This window comes from Eulemur rufifrons, chromosome 4 (genome assembly GCF_041146395.1).
Source record: "Eulemur rufifrons isolate Redbay chromosome 4, OSU_ERuf_1, whole genome shotgun sequence".
Classification (NCBI taxonomy): domain Eukaryota; kingdom Metazoa; phylum Chordata; class Mammalia; order Primates; family Lemuridae; genus Eulemur; species Eulemur rufifrons.
Genome location: NC_090986.1, coordinates 21,329,004 through 21,346,002, shown reverse-complemented (window position 1 = coordinate 21,346,002; position 16,999 = coordinate 21,329,004). Strand labels below are relative to the sequence as shown.

The following is a 16,999-nucleotide window of genomic DNA, read 5'->3' as shown; positions in this document are numbered from 1 at the left end:
GCAACTGCCTCTAGTACGAAAAAGTATTTAAAACTTGGAAATAAGACAAAAGAGTTAGTGTCATGTCCCTTTTTCTGTCTTACCGGGTATACTAGGTTGAATAGTGTCCCCTCAAAGTTCATATCCTTCCCAGAACCTCAGAGAGTGTGACTTTATTTGGAAGCAGGGGTTTTGCAGATGCAATTAGCTGGGATGAGGTCATGCTCTAGTGGAGTGGGCCCTACATACAGTATGACTGGTGTTCTTACAAGGAGTGGAGAGACACAGAAACAGACACACAGGCAGAACAACATGTGATGACAGAGGCAGAGATTAAAGAGATGTGTCCACAGGCTAAGGAACACTAAGGGTAGGCAACAACCCCCAGAAGCTGGGAGAGAGGCATGGGACAGGCTCTCCCTGAGAGCTCCAGAAAGATTCAACCTTACTGACACCTTGATTTCTGACTTCTAGCCTCTTGAGGAATAAATTTCTATCGTTTGAAGCCATTCAGTTTGTGGTCATTTGCCACCATAGCTCTAGGAAACTGATACACTGGGGTATCGTTTAACAGGCTCACCCAAGTACTGTTGAATATTTTCAGGGGACTGTAACTTTATTTGTTTTTTCTACTTAATATTTTAGGTAAGGGTTCAGGCTCTGTAAAGATACATGTTAATTTATATGCAAATAATTTCTATCTGGTAAAAAAGATAACTCTAAAGGTTACAATTTTAATACCCTGTAGGACATTAATCAGTTTTATTTCAAATTCAGCAAACATATCAAAATGTCTTTTCTGGTGGAGATAATTCCGATTCTTCTAATTTTCATTTGAATTGGTTTTACCATCTTACTATTGCCTCATTCAAAAGTTAAATAAAATCTTTGACACTTCTTCATTCTATATATGTATGGGAGTCATGTATTTAACTTTTTGAAAATTATACTTTGATGACAACCAGAATCATCAAGGTCTGGGCAGCCTTATGAGGTGGTCTGATCCCGTGCCCCTCTGAATGGAGGAAAGAATTTTTTCCTTGGTGTATTTATGTATAGACTTTTTCGGCCTGTGCTTGAAGACTTTACTTGATGAGGAACCACGAATGTTTTTAAGGTAACCTGTTCTGTTGTGAGATATTTATTATTAGAAAGTTATTTCTCAGACTCAGCCAAAATCTCCTTCCAATTCTTGCCTATTAAATTGAACTGTGCTTTCTGAAGCAGCACAGAATCTGAACCCTAAGGACATTTGATATCATAACCCCCTTGGCATTTTCTCCCCAGGCTAAATATCTTCAGATCCCTGTTAGCACTAGAGTGTTCCTCATATGTTTTGTGGTCCTGTGGAATTTGGCAGCTGAATTAAATTCAACCTCTCCCCACTTTTTTGAGCTTCTACTACTGTATTCAGTGCTATGGAAATAGAAAGGGAATCAGATATCATCTGGATCGCACAGAAAACACTAACTTTTAAACAGATCTCTGCAAGAACAATTAACAGATTGGAAAGACTCTGACAGCTTGACGGGATCCACGGAGGATCTGAGGGAGGAGATGATTAATTCTATGCAAGCGTCGGAGAAAAGCTGGTGTCACAAAGAAGGTGCTCCTTGAACTAGGTCCTGAAGGCAAGTGGGAAGTCTCCAGGAGGTCAAGGTGTGAGGGGCTCCCCAGACAAAGGCAGAAAGAAGTATGAACAAGAAAAGCCAGGAGAAAATTCTCAAATATTCGCAAGGTACCAGAGCACCCTGCAAATTGCATGAGAACTACAAAAATATAAATTATGTAGTGGGGAAAATGATGATTATGGAAATATAGCCTGTTCCTAAAAATATAGGCAGGAGGGTGGTGGTCTGCACAAAGACTATAAAACTTGAGCTAAGGAGTGAGAATGTGTCCATGTTTACTCAGCTCAATTCAAGGAAAAGGCAGCATACTGGGGAGATTTGGGTATTTTAGAGGAGAAAAGGAAAAATCTAAAGAAATAATAATCAAATGGGAGGCACTTTGTGTAATGATTTTGAAATGGGATCTGGTGTCATGCTGCCCAGTGCAAATCTCAGCTCTGACTCTTACTTTCTGCATGACCTTGAGCAAGCTACTTAATATCTCTAAGACTCAACTTCCCCATCTGTAAAATGGGTCATGATAGCAAACTGCAAGGAGTTATTAGGTTCATATAACATAATCCATGAAAGTATGTATCTCATGCCTGACAGATGCTAAGATACCGGTGAAGAATAACTATTATCATTAGATTCTAATAATACTCATTTTAAATAGCAATTCAGAATGAGAAAGCAGGGATGTGGAGAAGAGAACAAGACCCTGGGAGGAAGGCAAAGGAAGATTGAGGAAGAAGAAAATACTGAGGAGATAAAGATGCAGGTTTTGAGGAGTCGCTATAGTTCTTGGTTGACGTGGTACACCCCGGGCTGTGTGCAGAAGCAACAGAGTGAACAGATGAAAGGCATGATCACCCTCTCCCCCTTCCCCAGCCAGGCTACCTGGTCTCAAATCGCAGCTCTGCAACGTACTGGCTGTTCCACTGAGCCCCAGTGTCCACATCTATAAACAGGGGGGATAATAATAGCAGATCTACCTTACAAAGTTGTTTATTGATCAAATAAAGTAATATACCGCACATGATTAGAACGGTTTTTGTATATTAATACAAAATAATATATTAGTTTTAAAATATATTACAAAATAGAACATTATAATGGGTAAGAACTATGTAAGTGTTACTTTTTCCTTTCCTCTTCTGACATCACACTGTCTTCTACAGTTATTTCAGGACTTAAAGTTTAGATTCAAATATAACTACAGAGGCTACACAAGCTGGTTTGCTTAATTAATTATTACATACCTAATGTTGAAAACACACACTAAACATGAAAATTTATGGAAATACTATGTAAAAATATGATGCTTTAAAGGTAGGCAAATAAAGAAAACCATTCAGTGTTTCTCTCCAAAGCATTTTTAATATTTATAGCAGAAAAAATATCTAAACTTGGTAAATATTGATTGACCTAGAAAAGCTCTCACCAACTCTTGTGAAATTTGCAGATTCTAAAAAATAGAGGTGACTATGCGGCTCTGGGAAAAAGGAAAATTTAGAAGAAATGATCGAAAATAGGTAGTTAATTTAAAAATAGAACAGTTATTAAACTACCACTCAACTATTACATTTGTAAAAAAATTGAGGTAGAATGTACATAACATGAAATTCAGCATTTTAACCATTTTAAAGTAAACAATTCAGTAGCAATCAGGATATTCACAACGTTGTGCAACCTCTACCTCTATCTAGTTCCAAAATATTTTCATCACTACAAAAGGAAACCCCTTGCCCACTGAGCAGTCATTCCCCACTTCTTCCTCCCCCAGTCCCTGGCAGCCACTAATCTGCTTTCTGGTTCTATGTTTTTTCTATTCTGGATATTTCATATACATGAAATCAGGCGATATGTTCCCTTTTGTCTCTTGCTTCTTTCTCTTAACATAATGTTTTTAAGGTTCATCCATGTTGTAGTGTGTATCAGTATTTCATCACCTTTTATGATGCCATAATATTCTGTTGTATGGACAGACCACCTTTTGTTTATCCATTCATCAGTTGATGGACACATGAGTTGTGTCCACCTTTTGGCTGTTGTGAACAGTGCTGCTATGAACATTCATGTGCAAGTATCCGTTTGAATAGCTATTTTCGGTTCTTTCCAGTCTATACCTAGGAATGAAACTGCTGGATCACATGGTAAATCTATGTTTAACTTTTTGAGGAACCTCTTCATTGCATTTTAATCTCAAGCTCTTAGAATCTTCTACCTTATGTGCACATTTCCCCTCCATGTGACCTTCTAGGCCCTGGGATCCTCTCTGCTCTCCTGTGCCATCAACCCCATGACCCACGAGTCAAGGCAGAGACCAAAGTGTCCATTCTCAAGCCTGGGCCACTCCAACCACTTTCTCTCTCTGATTCTCCTCAGACAGCTAAGACTGGATGCAGACCGGGCAAAGGGTGGAGGGTGGAGGTTAAATTCACCCACAGATGTTTTTCCTTCCTTGGCACTGGTAAGTATTCAAATCTTTTCCCCAACAAGCTTTATCTTAGTCAAGGCTCCTTTGTTTAAGATGAAGAAAAGCTATTCAAGGTAGCTTAAGGAAAAAAGGAGGAGTATATTGGAAAGAAATGAGGGTATCTCCCAGAATCATGGGGCAGGAAGATGGAGAAGCCCTCACAAACTGAGACTTTGGACTCAAGGTACCTCCTTTGGCATCCAGTGCTGCATGTTCTCTGAGCACCAGGTCTTTCTAAACATCTGACTTATTCTTGGTTTTCCCAGCAAACACCCGGCTCATGAGGGAAAATTACGAATGCTCCAGCCCTGGCCTTATCCTATCTCATTCTGTACAATCTCTGCTGATCAATCTCCTTTAACTTGGCTTCGTTAATTTATTACCCCATGAAAAACGTCAAGGGCCTCCCATTGCCTGTAGAACAAAATCCAAATTCCTTATCATGACATTCCATACCCTCTTCAGTCTGGAAACTTCCAACGTTTCCAGCCTGACTCCTCCACATGGACTCTGTGTCTAGGCTGTCTGGCTTTCTCCAAATATGACCAGAGCTTTCCAAAATCTCGTGCCATTTCTTTGCTGGAATGCTGTCCCCCACCAATCCTCTCCTACTGAAATCACACGCGTCTGAAACTAAACTCATTTCCTCTTTCTGGGCATACAACTAAACTACATTTTCCAGCCCCTTGCACCTAGGCAGCATGGCTGCTTTTCTCCAATAGAAAGGGAGTGGAAGTAATGTGTGTAACTTCCAGGCCAAGGCAGTTAACTGCACATGTGTCTTCTCCATGTACTCACTCTCTTCTCCCCTTCCCCCACTGGATAATACCAAGCAACTGTGAAGCCACAACTGCAATGATAGACTGGAACCACAGCATAAGTGGAGCCTGGGTCCCTGAATGACGACGTGGAGCTGACTGCATGGCTGTGACATGAGAACAAAAGCTTTATTGGACTAAGTTGCCAAGAGTTAGCCTTATTCATAATAGCAGTTAACCTACTCTAATAGTACACCATCCCTCAATTTGAAACTTTGCTCAAATTTTACATCTTCCTGCAACACCTCTGTAGAAAACGACCATCTGCACTTTTTCTCTAGCACTCCGTTGACAGTACTTATCATTTAATTCCATTTACCTTATGGCATATGGGTTGTTTATGTGCTCTATCTTTCTCTCTGGACAGCAAATTGTTTGAGGACAGTGTTGAGGGGCTCCTCACATAGCTGCCACACTTCAGTCTCTGACTGGTATTCTGCGGGGGTTGCTGCTGCTGTACAATGCACACACTGTTCCTTGATGGAACATCTATCTGGTGAACGGGAGTGGAAAGCAAGAAAAAAACTTGGGAGTCCCCTTACACTCTCCCAGGGTCAAGGGGATCTCATTAAAAGAGTCCTCCAAGCCCAGGGAAGGCGTGTACACTTGGGAGAGCTGTGTCCTGCACAACTGCGGAGGGCTGTATTCACACAAATTGCAATGCACCTTGTGTGTACACATTTCAGAGCCCAAGACTTTCCAGATCCCAAAACATTTCAGCCAATCTCCAGATCTGCAACCAAAGCAGCTGAATTAAAGTGGTTATGCCCCCAGAGGCTCAAATGGTTCATGCCCTTCCAACAACTTTGACATCTGCTCTTAGGAAGGGAGAAGGCAGAAGGTATGAGGAGACAAGACGATATTTGCTATCTTCTCTGTTCTAGTTATTGCCAGTCCAAAATGACCTTATTTAGGCATTTAGGGGGTTCCTTAACTCTCTGGCTACAACTCTCAGTTGTACACATAATCTTGGCTTCACTGACTAATACACTAGCTGTTTGACCCTGGACCTCTGTGCTTCTTTCCTCATCTATAGGACAAGGATAATGACACTGACTTGGTAGAACTTTTGTTGAGAGTTAAATAACACAAGCACGGTGCCTGGCACACACTCAAATGGTCAACCATCCTGCCTTCTGAGTGTGCCAGCAACCCCAGAGTTCCTGTCCAAGGGGCTGGGGTCAGCGTATAAGATGAGCAGCAGGGAATTTTCCTGTCTTAAACTTCTTATTAAACCATAAGATTGTAAGAGGCAGAATCAGTGTCATGCTCATCTTTATGTTCTCCACAGAGCCTGCCCCTGTGCTTGTATCATTTTGATCATGGCTGCCTCGGCAATTTGCAGAACAAGAGCGCACTGGATTAAGTCAGGAGACTCCAATTCTAACTCCAGTATTGCCAATAACATGCAGAATGACTTTCAGAGTTGTACTTCTCTAGGAGAGACACTGTTGAATGCCTGCTGTGCAGCAGGCATGGCAGCTGCAGGGCTACAGGAGTGAACAGCACAGAAATGGTCCTTACCTGCATGGAACTCACAGTCTAGTGATGGAAACAGACTTTATACAAGTGATCACATGGTTAGTTAATTACAATTGTAATAAGAACTATGAGAATATATATGCATGGACCTAAGGTTGTTTGGGGAGATAATTCAGGGAAGGGCTTTCAGAGGAGGTGACATTTGGGCAGAGACCTGAAGGGTGAATTAGAGGTGGCCAGGTGTGGAGAAGAGTAGGAAGGAGTGCTGCAGGTGTATGTGAACAGCCCAAGATAGAAAGGAGCACAGAAGCACACTGTAGCACTCCAAGAAGGCCAACATGGCTGGAGCTCAGGAAATGAAGGCAAGAGGGGTATGAGATGATTCAGGAGCAGTAGGCAAGGGGCCAGATCCTGAAGGGTTAGGCCTTCAGTCTAAGAGTAATGGGAAGCAGTGGCCCACCAAGAAGGGCCACAGTGGGAGCAAACCATCTTGAGGACACAAAATAAGGGGTGTATTGTCTACAGAGTATTAAAAGGCAACAATAAAACTGACTAAAACTTCGTCTGCTTTTTATTTTCACCATGCACTGGTGATTTTAACTATGTCAGTCAGTAGTATGCTGGTAAATATTTAATAACTAGTTCTCTGGGGGAAATAGAAATGTATGTATATATACAGACATATGTGTATTATAAATGTTCCCAATATAAAGGATGTGTAGGAAAAATATACAAATAATAATAAAATATGCAGATACTCTTCACTGTAAGTTCTATATACTTCACTGACTATAACAGAATGCTTTGGTTCATTTTTGCCAAAGGCTTGTATCTGAATCCAACCAACGCTTGCAAATCAACCACGAATTGACAAATGGAATTGCATCCCAATCTACTTGTTTTCAATGAATTTATTGCCATTAAATCTGATTACGTGATTTGTTAAACTACTTACCCTTGCACAAACTAAAACTGCAATCTTCTTAGTTTCAGCACCAAGTATAACACATTTTTAAGTATAATCTGCATTATTAACATTTTGCCCATCACTTTTTTAAGTATAGAGACAACAAAACAACAAACCACGTCCTGATTCATAGTGTTTGCCAATTTCCATGATGTAAATACTCCCACCTTGGCCAACTGCAATCTACCAAGGTGACATCACTAAGTGTGGGCTGGAAAGACACATGCACGGTAGCATATCATTTTATGTTAACAGCGGCAATGGAAAGAAGTGGACAGACTTGAGAGATATTTAGGAAGTAGATTCTTGGCAATTTGTTAGATGCTCGGGTGAAGGCAGAGTTTTTGAAATACTGGAGGGATGGTGGTGCCTTCACTGTCACAGGGAGGCCTGGATTTAATGCAAGCAGTGAAAAGCATGCATTCAATTTTTCGATGTGTTCCATTTGAAGTGCTTGTGACATCCAAGTTGAGAAGCTGAATAGGAAGCTAGATATATGAGTTCAGAGCCCAGAGAAGCAAGGACTAGAGTTGTAAATTTGGGACATATTGATTGAAACGTTGACAGGGGATTATATCATGCAGGGAAAAATTGTGGAATAAGAGAAAAAGGTCTAAGACCTTGAAAACTCTGCTATTTGGTGATGATCCAGAGCAGATAAGCAAGCCAAGAAGACTGGGGAAAAACACGGAAGTGGAGTGCCACCCAGTCACAAGAAGAGCATGTTTTAAGGAGGAAGAAGGAATTTTGCTGAGAGATCAGGTAACATGAGGAAGGAAAGCGTCCTTTGCATATAATGATGTGGATGTTGCTGCTGACTATAGCAAAGGCAGTTTCACTGAGTGTGGAGACCAAGAACCGAATGGAGTTGGGAGGTCATAAAAGTAGGGGCAGGCAGCTCTTTCAACCACCTCAGCAAATGAGAGCAGGAAAGAGACCGGGTGGCAGCTGTAAGGGTACATGGAGTAGAGGAAGCCTTCAAAATCATCAAATGCTGAGGATACAGATCCCAGCCCAGAGGGAGAGACTGATGGACTGATCGGATTCCAGGACATTGGAAAAGGGGGGCGGAGGGAGTGGCGGTAATGGGAGTAGAAGTGTAGGTTTGGCAGTGGAACGTGGAAGAAGTTTCTTTCCCTCATAAAGCAGGCGGCAAAGTCATCTACTGCGAATGGGAGTCTGGGGAGTAGAGTGGCAATCCAGTCAGGAGTGGAGGTTTAGGACCGAGGGGTGAATGGACCCACGTTTGGTGGCTCTGGCCGCAGCAGGGTGCGGGGGGCAGCAGGCCCTCGGAAGAAGAACGCAGTTCCAGTCCGAGAGGCAGAAAGTGGAGACACAAATTTTAATCAACTCTCCCAGACAGGAAGAAGTCTGGAGTTCTGGCTGTGCTGCAGGGACGCTGCAGTCCCTCCCTGGAGCGCCACAGCGCGGGAGAGGGGTTCAGGCGGGCCAGAAACTGGGTCCCGTGCTCACGGATCACGGCTGGGGAGGGAGGGCCCGCTCCGGCTCCCGCAGCCAACCCCGCGGGGCCAGACTGAGTCCGCCCCTTCCCAGCCCCGACCCCGGCCCCGCCTCGGCTCCACGCCCAGAAGCCGCTTCCTCCTCTCCCGCCGAGTCCGTCTGTCCTTGCGCCTCCTCGCCGCCGACAAGCGCCCTCTGGCCTGACGTCACCGGCGCGTCCGCCAATGAGCTGAAGAGGGACCGGACCGAGGCCAGAAAGTGACAGGAGAAGCAGCCAATGGTCGGGAGGAGGGGCGGGCCGAGGCGGGGTGTGAGGGGAGCGCCCCGCGCGTGGGGAGCTGCGGGCCGGCGGCGCGTGGGGCGGGGGCGCGGCGGGGGGCGGTGCGCGGTGCGCGAGCGGCCCCTCCCCTGCCGGCTGCGGGCTGGCGCCGGGAGCCGCCGGAGTTTCCGCGCCCGGGAGGGAGATGCGGCCGCGGCTCGGGCTCCTTGCAGGTAACGCGCGGGGCGGTCCCTGCAGGGCCGAGCGCGCCGTGGGGCTAGCGGAGTTGGGCTTCGAACGGGCGCGGGCTCCTCGCTGCCGCCGAGCCCCGAGCCCCAAGCCCCGCGCGGCTGCCTGGGCCCGGGGGCCACGCTGCTGGCGGAGTTGGCTCCTGGACCCGGGCTACGGCCGGGGCCGGGGTCACTGGGGACGCGGGCCCCTAGCGCCCCGGTGTAAACAGCACACGGGACAAAGGGCGCGGCGTGGAGGCTGCGCGCCCGCCTGCCCGTGCCCGTCGCTCTGGCCCCTGCGCTCCCTCCGCCTGGGTGGAGGTCACCACCCTAGCCCCTGCCCGCTCCAGCCGCGCGGGCGCTCCCTCGGCCCGCGGCACACCGGGCGCCTGCGGCGCGTCCCGGGAGCGGCCACCTGGCCGCGGGGCCCCGCGCCTGGCCGCCAGCTGGCCGCGGCGCAGGCGATGGCTGGGCACAGCCGGGCCGCTTGGCCGCCTGCCCTGGGTTACGAGGCGGATCCCCCGCAGCGCCGCGAGTGCCTGCTACTACACGCCCGGCTGCCGAGCGGAGCTGTGCGAGTGCGGGGGCCACCGGCCCGGGCGCCCGGGGCCACCCAGCCGCCACTTCCCGGCGTGGGCTCGGAGTTCGGGGAAACCGAGCAGGTGGCGCAACCACCGCCTCACCTCCTGTGAACTCTGCGGGGCTTCTGGTCTTGTTGATGTTGTGACTGTGGGCTGTGTGTGTGTTTTCTTTTTTTTTTAACCACACACAAAAGAAGGGAGGAGTTAAAGAAACGATCTAGCCACTATGAGTCATCCCACACTTTGCTCTTTCTCTAAGAGAGCAAATGGATGGGAAGAATTTCTTGGGAAACAATTGTAGTACAGACTAGGTCCCCTGCCTGTCCCTTTCCCTGCAGTCCCGTCCGTGCCTGGCACGTACCAGCTGGAGGAGGGGTAAAGTGACTGCCTGCGGACCGAGATGGGAAAATGACCACAAGCTAGCAAGCTGGAAACTTTTTGGGACAGTGGAATTGTGAATGTCGAAGCACACACGTTTTTGCTATAGTCAGTCATGCCCCTCGTGCCTTACTGAATTTAAAAATGGGAAGCAGGTCACAACAGGACGATGCCTTCACTAGCATTTGGCTCAGCTGCACAGGAGAGGGCGGTGGAGATGGCCTGCTCCCCTGCCAGCTCAGGGTCTCCAGGCTACTGCCAGGCCCATAGATACTGGGTCAGAAACGATCATGCTGTTTAGTCTGATTTCCAGAGGCATTGTCACATCTCAGCGTGGCAGAGGGCAGCTGGCTGGCTGTGTGGATGGATTGCTATTGATGAGGTAGAAAGGCTGGGCAGAGGCCAGCAGGCCCTTCCATACATGTGGAAGAATATTCTTCAGTAGGTGGCTGCTGCTAATTTTTCCAGGGTGAATCATTTAATTTTGGTCTCACCATTCTGTTTACTGCAGTCCAGGCTGCTGTGTCAGCTGTCATTGGGTCCTCATGGTTCACAGCTCAATACATTTGTTTCTGGAGGGTCCCTGTTTGAAGCATTTTTGACCTTTGCACTGATGACTAATTTGTTTTAACCCCCTGAAAACAGAGGCTTGATGTTAGAAGTTTGAGAAATTGGGGGTAAGGGAACCTCTGCTTTTTTCCAAATTCAGCTACTCTTGAGGGGCCAGTTGGTTCTGACCCAGAGTCAGACAGCAATCAGAAGCTGGCCTTCATTACCACCAGCTGATGCACTTTGCTTGGACTGAGGCCCCGGTGGGATTCCCTTCTCACTCCCCAAGGTGAACTTACCTTCCAGCCATGGCGGAGGAGCTGGGGATCCCAGGCAGGGTATCACGTGGAGGAGAAGGATAAGATGGTACCGCCTAGTGCCCATCAAGACAAAAATGGAATTCTCTTAGTATGTCATGGCTTGGGTATAAATAAGGGTGGAGGGGCTGGTCCCCCATGTCTACCACCTCATGTAGTCAGGGCTCTTTTACCTGAGTGCCAGGCCTGTCTCAGATCATTGCAGAACAAAGTTCATTTATTATTGGAGGAAGGGGAGTTGAGAGCAAGGTTGCTGTGTATGGTTATGCAGTTTATGCAACACAGACATGCCGGGCCAAGGAAACCCTGTGTCCTGGGTCTGCCTGAAAGAAGGGTGCCTGTTTCTCAATTGCAATAGGTCCCCTTATGGGCTTGGCTGGTAAACCCAGCTGTAGGAACAGATGATGGCAATATGGGTGTTCCCAGGACAGGCAGTCAGGGACTAGGCACCAGGAGCTACTTTCTCCAAAATATGATAGTAGTGGGAACTAATTGTTTGCATACGTTACCTCGTTTAATCCTTACCACAACCTCCTGAAGAAAGTAGTGGTACCCTATTGTGCCGGTGAGGAAATTGAACCTTAGAAAGACTAAGTAGCTCAAGGTCATGCAGCCAACAAGTCCAGATTTGTCTTGACTCTGAGAACTTTGCATGCATTTCTAAAACACTATAGCTTTTTTTTGTATTTGCAAGTGAAAGGCATTTTCTGAACTATTCTGCTATATGTGTTAACAGTAAATCCCTTAAATGAAAAGGGCATTTATGAGTATTTTCGGTGACAACAAAAAAGCAGGAATCTTGGAGACTAAAGAAGGAGGAGCCCCTGAGATAGAGGAGCAGGGGAGTTACGTGAGGAGGAGAGAGCCAGCCAGAACTGAGATAATGTGGGGAGGGTGGCAGGAGAGGATGGGGGCAGACTGTGGATTCCCTGATATCCCTGCAGGAGGAGAGGGGGAGGAGATCATTCTGAGGTTGACTCAGCCATCCTTTTGACTTCCCAAGAGCCTGGCCTGGCCTAGGAGGGCAACTCAGATGTCGGGTCCACAGCCCATCTTACGAATATGTGGGCTGTTGCTTGAGTACCAAAATGATTCATCTGTTATAAGCAATCTGAGATATGGTAGCTAATTTAGGAGCACAAAGTATTTCCCATTGCAGTATTCTACCTGTAAGGCCATTTGGACCTCATGACCAACTTTTGTGAAATAATATTCAAATATTTGGGGATAAAGCAGATAACATCAAAACCAGTTATGTGACCTTTGGTCAGCTCACAACTCTCTATATACATTTAAAATTGCTGTAAATTATTTGTTTTCTTTCACATTAATTTTCTAAATCAAAGAACACTTATTCTCTCCATGTTAAGTCATCATATCTACCTAACTATTCAGTCTTTTGATTTGTATATATTTTTTAAAGTAGGAGGAGTAATTTCTTTAGCTGAAATGTACACATAGTGGCACAGTGGTCGGGGCCTGCGTGGTGACCCGCGTTGTGTTTGCAGCAGTAATTTGGATTTGAGCAATGGTTTATTCTCTCATCGGAAAAGAAAAGAAGGCAACAGATAGTAGCTGGAACATTCCCCCAGCACTTGCCGAGAGCATGCCTTACATCAGGCAATGAGGCTCAAGGGACAAGCAGTGAAAGAGTTGCAGAATCTTCATCTCTGGATGGTAAATCTGAACCACCTTGTAGGCCCTGGAAAGGGACAGCATTACCATGGAATGGTGTGTCCTGTTGCCTGTTGGATCTGTCTCCACTTTCACTCAGAACCTGGTGGAAAAGATGCCTGTGACCTCAGATGGCCTCTTTGGCTGACTTCTTATTGATTATAATCAAGGGAGCTGGCATTTGCTTCTATCTCAGCAGAAAGGATTGGGGGCCAGGTTCCTTAGTAGAGAAACAAGAGTCTCAATACCAATAAACCAAATACAGTAATACCTCATTGAATGTCAGCGTCGGTAGGTTCTTGGAAACTTCACCTGTAAACAAAATGATGTTTAATGAAACAGCCTTATTTGAGGACCTGCTATAAGTTGTTTCAAATAAAGTCCCATGTTCCAAGAACCTATTGGTGATATTAATTGAGGACTTACCGTACTAAAGGGGATTTTCTAAAGAAAATCATTCTGTGCCTGTGTTTCAGCCTCCTGGAGGAAAGTACTAGTGATAATAGCTAACCTCCACTGAGCATTCATTAAAGCCTGACAGTGCTGGGAATCCTATTTGACCCTTGTGACAACTCTATAAGGTAGACACTGTTTCATCCGCATTTTACTGGTAAGGAAACAGGCACAGAGAGGTTAAGAGTTACACAGAGGTCTAGAGTTACGCAAGATTGGAACTAAGGCCGGGCGTGGTGGCTCACGCCTGTAATCCTAGCACTCTGGGAGGCCGAGGCGGGTGGATCGCTCGAGGTCAGGAGTTCGAGACCAGCCTGAGCAAGAGCGAGACCCCGTCTCTACTAAAAATAGAAATTATATGGACAACTAAAATATATATACACAAAAAATTAGCCGGGCATGGTGGCGCATGCCTGTAGTCCCAGCTACTCGGGAGGCTGAGGCAGGAGGATCGCTTGAGCCCAGGAGTTTGAGGTTGCTGTGAGCTAGGCTGAAGCCACGGCACTCACTCTAGCCCGGGCAACAGAGTGAGACTCTGTCTCAAAAAAAAAAAAAAAAAAAAAGATTGGAACTAAGTAGCCTGACCCAAACATGATCCTGGTACATCCAAAGAAAGCACCTAATGGAGGTGTGGTAGGAATAGGGACAGATTAAAATGTGATTTGGGTGGCAGTTTGTTATTTGTTGGGGCAAATTCCAAGGCAGGAAGCTGTTAGGCAACTCTCACTACTGGACAGTTCTTATGCTTTGCAGAGTGCCGCAGGAAGTGGGCTCAGAGAGGATGGGACACACACATGACCACAGAGCTAACACGTGGCAAGGCTGAGACACAGACATTCCCGGCGTTAACATTTTGCACCTTTGAAGGAAAAGTTCAAAATAAGTGTATATTTGATTCTGATTCTTTCACCAGTCTTGAAGGTCATGTCCTCATGTAGAATAGCCTCCTCTCTTGTTTGGGATGCAGCTAACCCCTTTCTGGGACAAGATACTGTCCCCAAACAGTCATTTTTCTATCTGTCCTCTGTGTGTAAACCCCTAACCTGGCCATCAGTCATTTAATCATGTGCTCTGCTCTGTCAGTCTCTTCTGTCGCCCGGAATTTCATCTAATTGGCCTGTGCACCTGAGTTCTACAAATAGACGATGAGCTCTTTCAGAATTAGGTTTGTGTTTTATACATCTCCTTCCCCAAAATGCGCGCACACACACACACACACACACACAGTGCACTAAAACCCAACAATGAATATTTATTGTTTTTTCTTGGCTGGATGAGGTAAGATGGTAGCTTCTTTTTTTTTAAGCTTTGTAAACCAGTTCAAGGACAATTAAAAATGATTTTGCCTTATGGGGTTGATAAATATAGGATTCCATTAAGTCAGTGTTTCTAAAGTGTTGTCCAGCATCTTCTGGACAAGGTGAGAGTATCCGATTCAATATAGTTCATGTGGTGGGGCCCAGGCATCTGCGTGTGTCCCAGGTGACTTTTCTGCCCACTGGAGTTTGGAAACCGCAACTTAAAAGTTTTTAACGATCACATCCTATAAAATCGAGGCACTGGCTGTCTCGCTCTGATTTACTTACGGTAAATATGTCCACTACAGAAACATTCCTGCCAACACGTCGATAAATGTTGATGTGACGTTGTTCCTGCAGGTCTCTAACCAGCATGATGCCAGAGCAGGAGGCTGCCCGCCTGCAGTTCTCAGAATGGCCGAGCTGGATGCCGATTTGGTTCACATCCTTCCATCTTCTGTTCTTCCTCCTTTCTGGGCTAAGTTAGTCGTGGGATTTGTTTCCCTCGTGTGTTTTGCACGGAGCTACGATGGAGATTTTGTCTTTGATGACTCTGAAGCTATTGTGAACAATAAGGTTTGTATCTTTACGCTTTTCTAGTAAACTTCTGTTAATCACTTGCCTGTGTCTCTGTAATCATCTAAGTTTGTGCCGCATTCTTTTCTGTGAAACTTAGGTCAAGCATTTGCCTGGGCCCCAGTTGTCCTCTAGATTTTCCACCTTTTTGATACTGTAGCTTTAATTTAGTGCCTCTCTTATTGCTGGCAGCAAGGTCTCCAGCCTGTGCCTATACTCCTGCTTTACCTTCTTGAGGCCCCAGTCTACACATGTCCCAGAGAGGCCGGTATGCTAAGATTGCAAGGCAAGGGTATTGCAGGGCATTGCAGACTAAGTATTTCAGGTTTTGTGAACATTTTTCCAGAGTTGTTAAAAAAAAAAGAGAGATCATGCATTTGCTGCAGTGATGGGCAGGTCTGATCACCTGCATTCTCAGCAGCATGCAGCAAGCTGGCTGCTGCCTTGTCCTTCACTGAGAGGATCAGGACAGCCTGCTGACAGCAGCTGGGGCCGGAGGAATATGCTGCCCGTGGATGCTGCAGCTCCTGCTCAGTTCATGTTTGGAGATCCAAATTTGCTGAACTTGCAAAATCCCAGTCAGTTTTGCTCACCAGTGGCTGCTGTATATTGGTGCAGCACAAATGGTGTTCCTTTTCACTCACTATCGAGAGTTAGGGCCTTCTAGGTCCTTAAGGGCAGCCTTTTGACTGAATCCAAATTTTATGGAGCAAATCCTTTTAATAAAAGGATGACTGGTTACTAGTAATTAGTAATCCAGTTACTCTGCTGAGATTCTAATTACTCACCAGCTATTTTGTGTGTGTTCCTTAACCAATGAAGAGGACTTGGGAGAAGATACTAATCTAGCTGTCTAGTAGAGGTAATTGTAGCAACTCTTTGTAACACTGTTGAAGTCACAGATTCCACTAAATAAGGAAAAACTCTCTGACAAGCATGTATTGTGTGGGGAAGAAAAAAATGACTGATCTGCAGACATTTCATTTGTGACATAATATTGCACTTGATCTCCATTTTGATGGCACAAAGTAGAACGTTGTTAATGTTTATTTTAATTTGAGTTTGTCATTTGTAATTTTCTTCAAGTTCACCCAGCATTTACTGCAGATGATTCCATTTTGCTTCTTTTTTTAACCATGTTTAAAAGAACTAAGTAGCTCTAAAGCAACTCTGTCAAATTGGTGACTTCATAGCCACAGAATTGCCTTTCTCACAGGGTACAACTTTATTTTTTAAATCCTGTTATTCATTTTGGTGAGAGTTTCTTGACTTTTATAAAGTGGAAGATAGATCTAAAGTGTTAATTCAGAACCTGTGTTGAAAAACATTGGTCAGCCAGGCAGAACAAAAGCATGAGCCTTGTTGTGTGGGGGCCCTGGTGTATGGGTGTGATCTCGGTCCTTGTGTGTGAGGTGAGGCAGATGAAGCCGCTTGTGGCTCAGCTGAGCACTGCCTTGGCAGTGTTTTCTGGAGCATCACACTGTGCCCCTTTTGTTAACTCGCTAGCCCTCCCTTTTTCCGTTCCTGTCTAATGAAAGGCCCTCCTCCGTTCACTGGCACCATGCCTACAGTAATGTGAAACAGGCTGTTACTGGATTTTAGTGATGTTAAAGACCGTTTTCCAGATGCTTCCTGGTAGTGTTGAGTTGCCTTTTTTGTTCCTTGAGATGATGGTCCTCTTTGAGACAGTGGAGTGAGGAGGAATTTCAGACACAATACATCTTTTCCATAAATCATTATGAGGAAAAATTGACCTTTCTTTCTGTAGCACACCCTGCTGTGTGTAGGCTACACCTAATCAAATATTTAGAGCTTCGTTGGTGTTCATTTCCTTTTCAAAAGGAGGGAAAGAGCCTCTGCCCAACCCTTTCACCACTGAATGAGTACT

At 45.7% G+C, this 16,999-nt stretch overlaps 1 protein-coding gene across 5 annotated transcripts in view; it reads left to right on the top strand.

Moving 5' to 3' along the window:
- The first annotated feature begins 9,165 nt into the window (after positions 1 to 9,165).
- The window catches only part of TMTC4 (transmembrane O-mannosyltransferase targeting cadherins 4), a 59,343-nt gene continuing 51,509 nt past the window's right edge, over positions 9,166 to 16,999 (top strand). For 2 of the 5 annotated variants that reach the window (XM_069467628.1, XM_069467627.1), the window contains exons 1-3: positions 9,238 to 9,288; positions 12,619 to 12,841; positions 14,896 to 15,111. In XM_069467628.1, coding sequence (XP_069323729.1) covers positions 12,734 to 12,841; positions 14,896 to 15,111 — 324 coding nt within the window. In that variant the 5' untranslated portion in view covers positions 9,238 to 9,288; positions 12,619 to 12,733. Of the gene's footprint in view, positions 9,289 to 12,618; positions 12,842 to 14,895; positions 15,112 to 16,999 lie in introns of all 5 variants that reach the window. The other 3 variants (XM_069467631.1, XM_069467630.1, XM_069467632.1) reach the window with 2 other exon arrangements.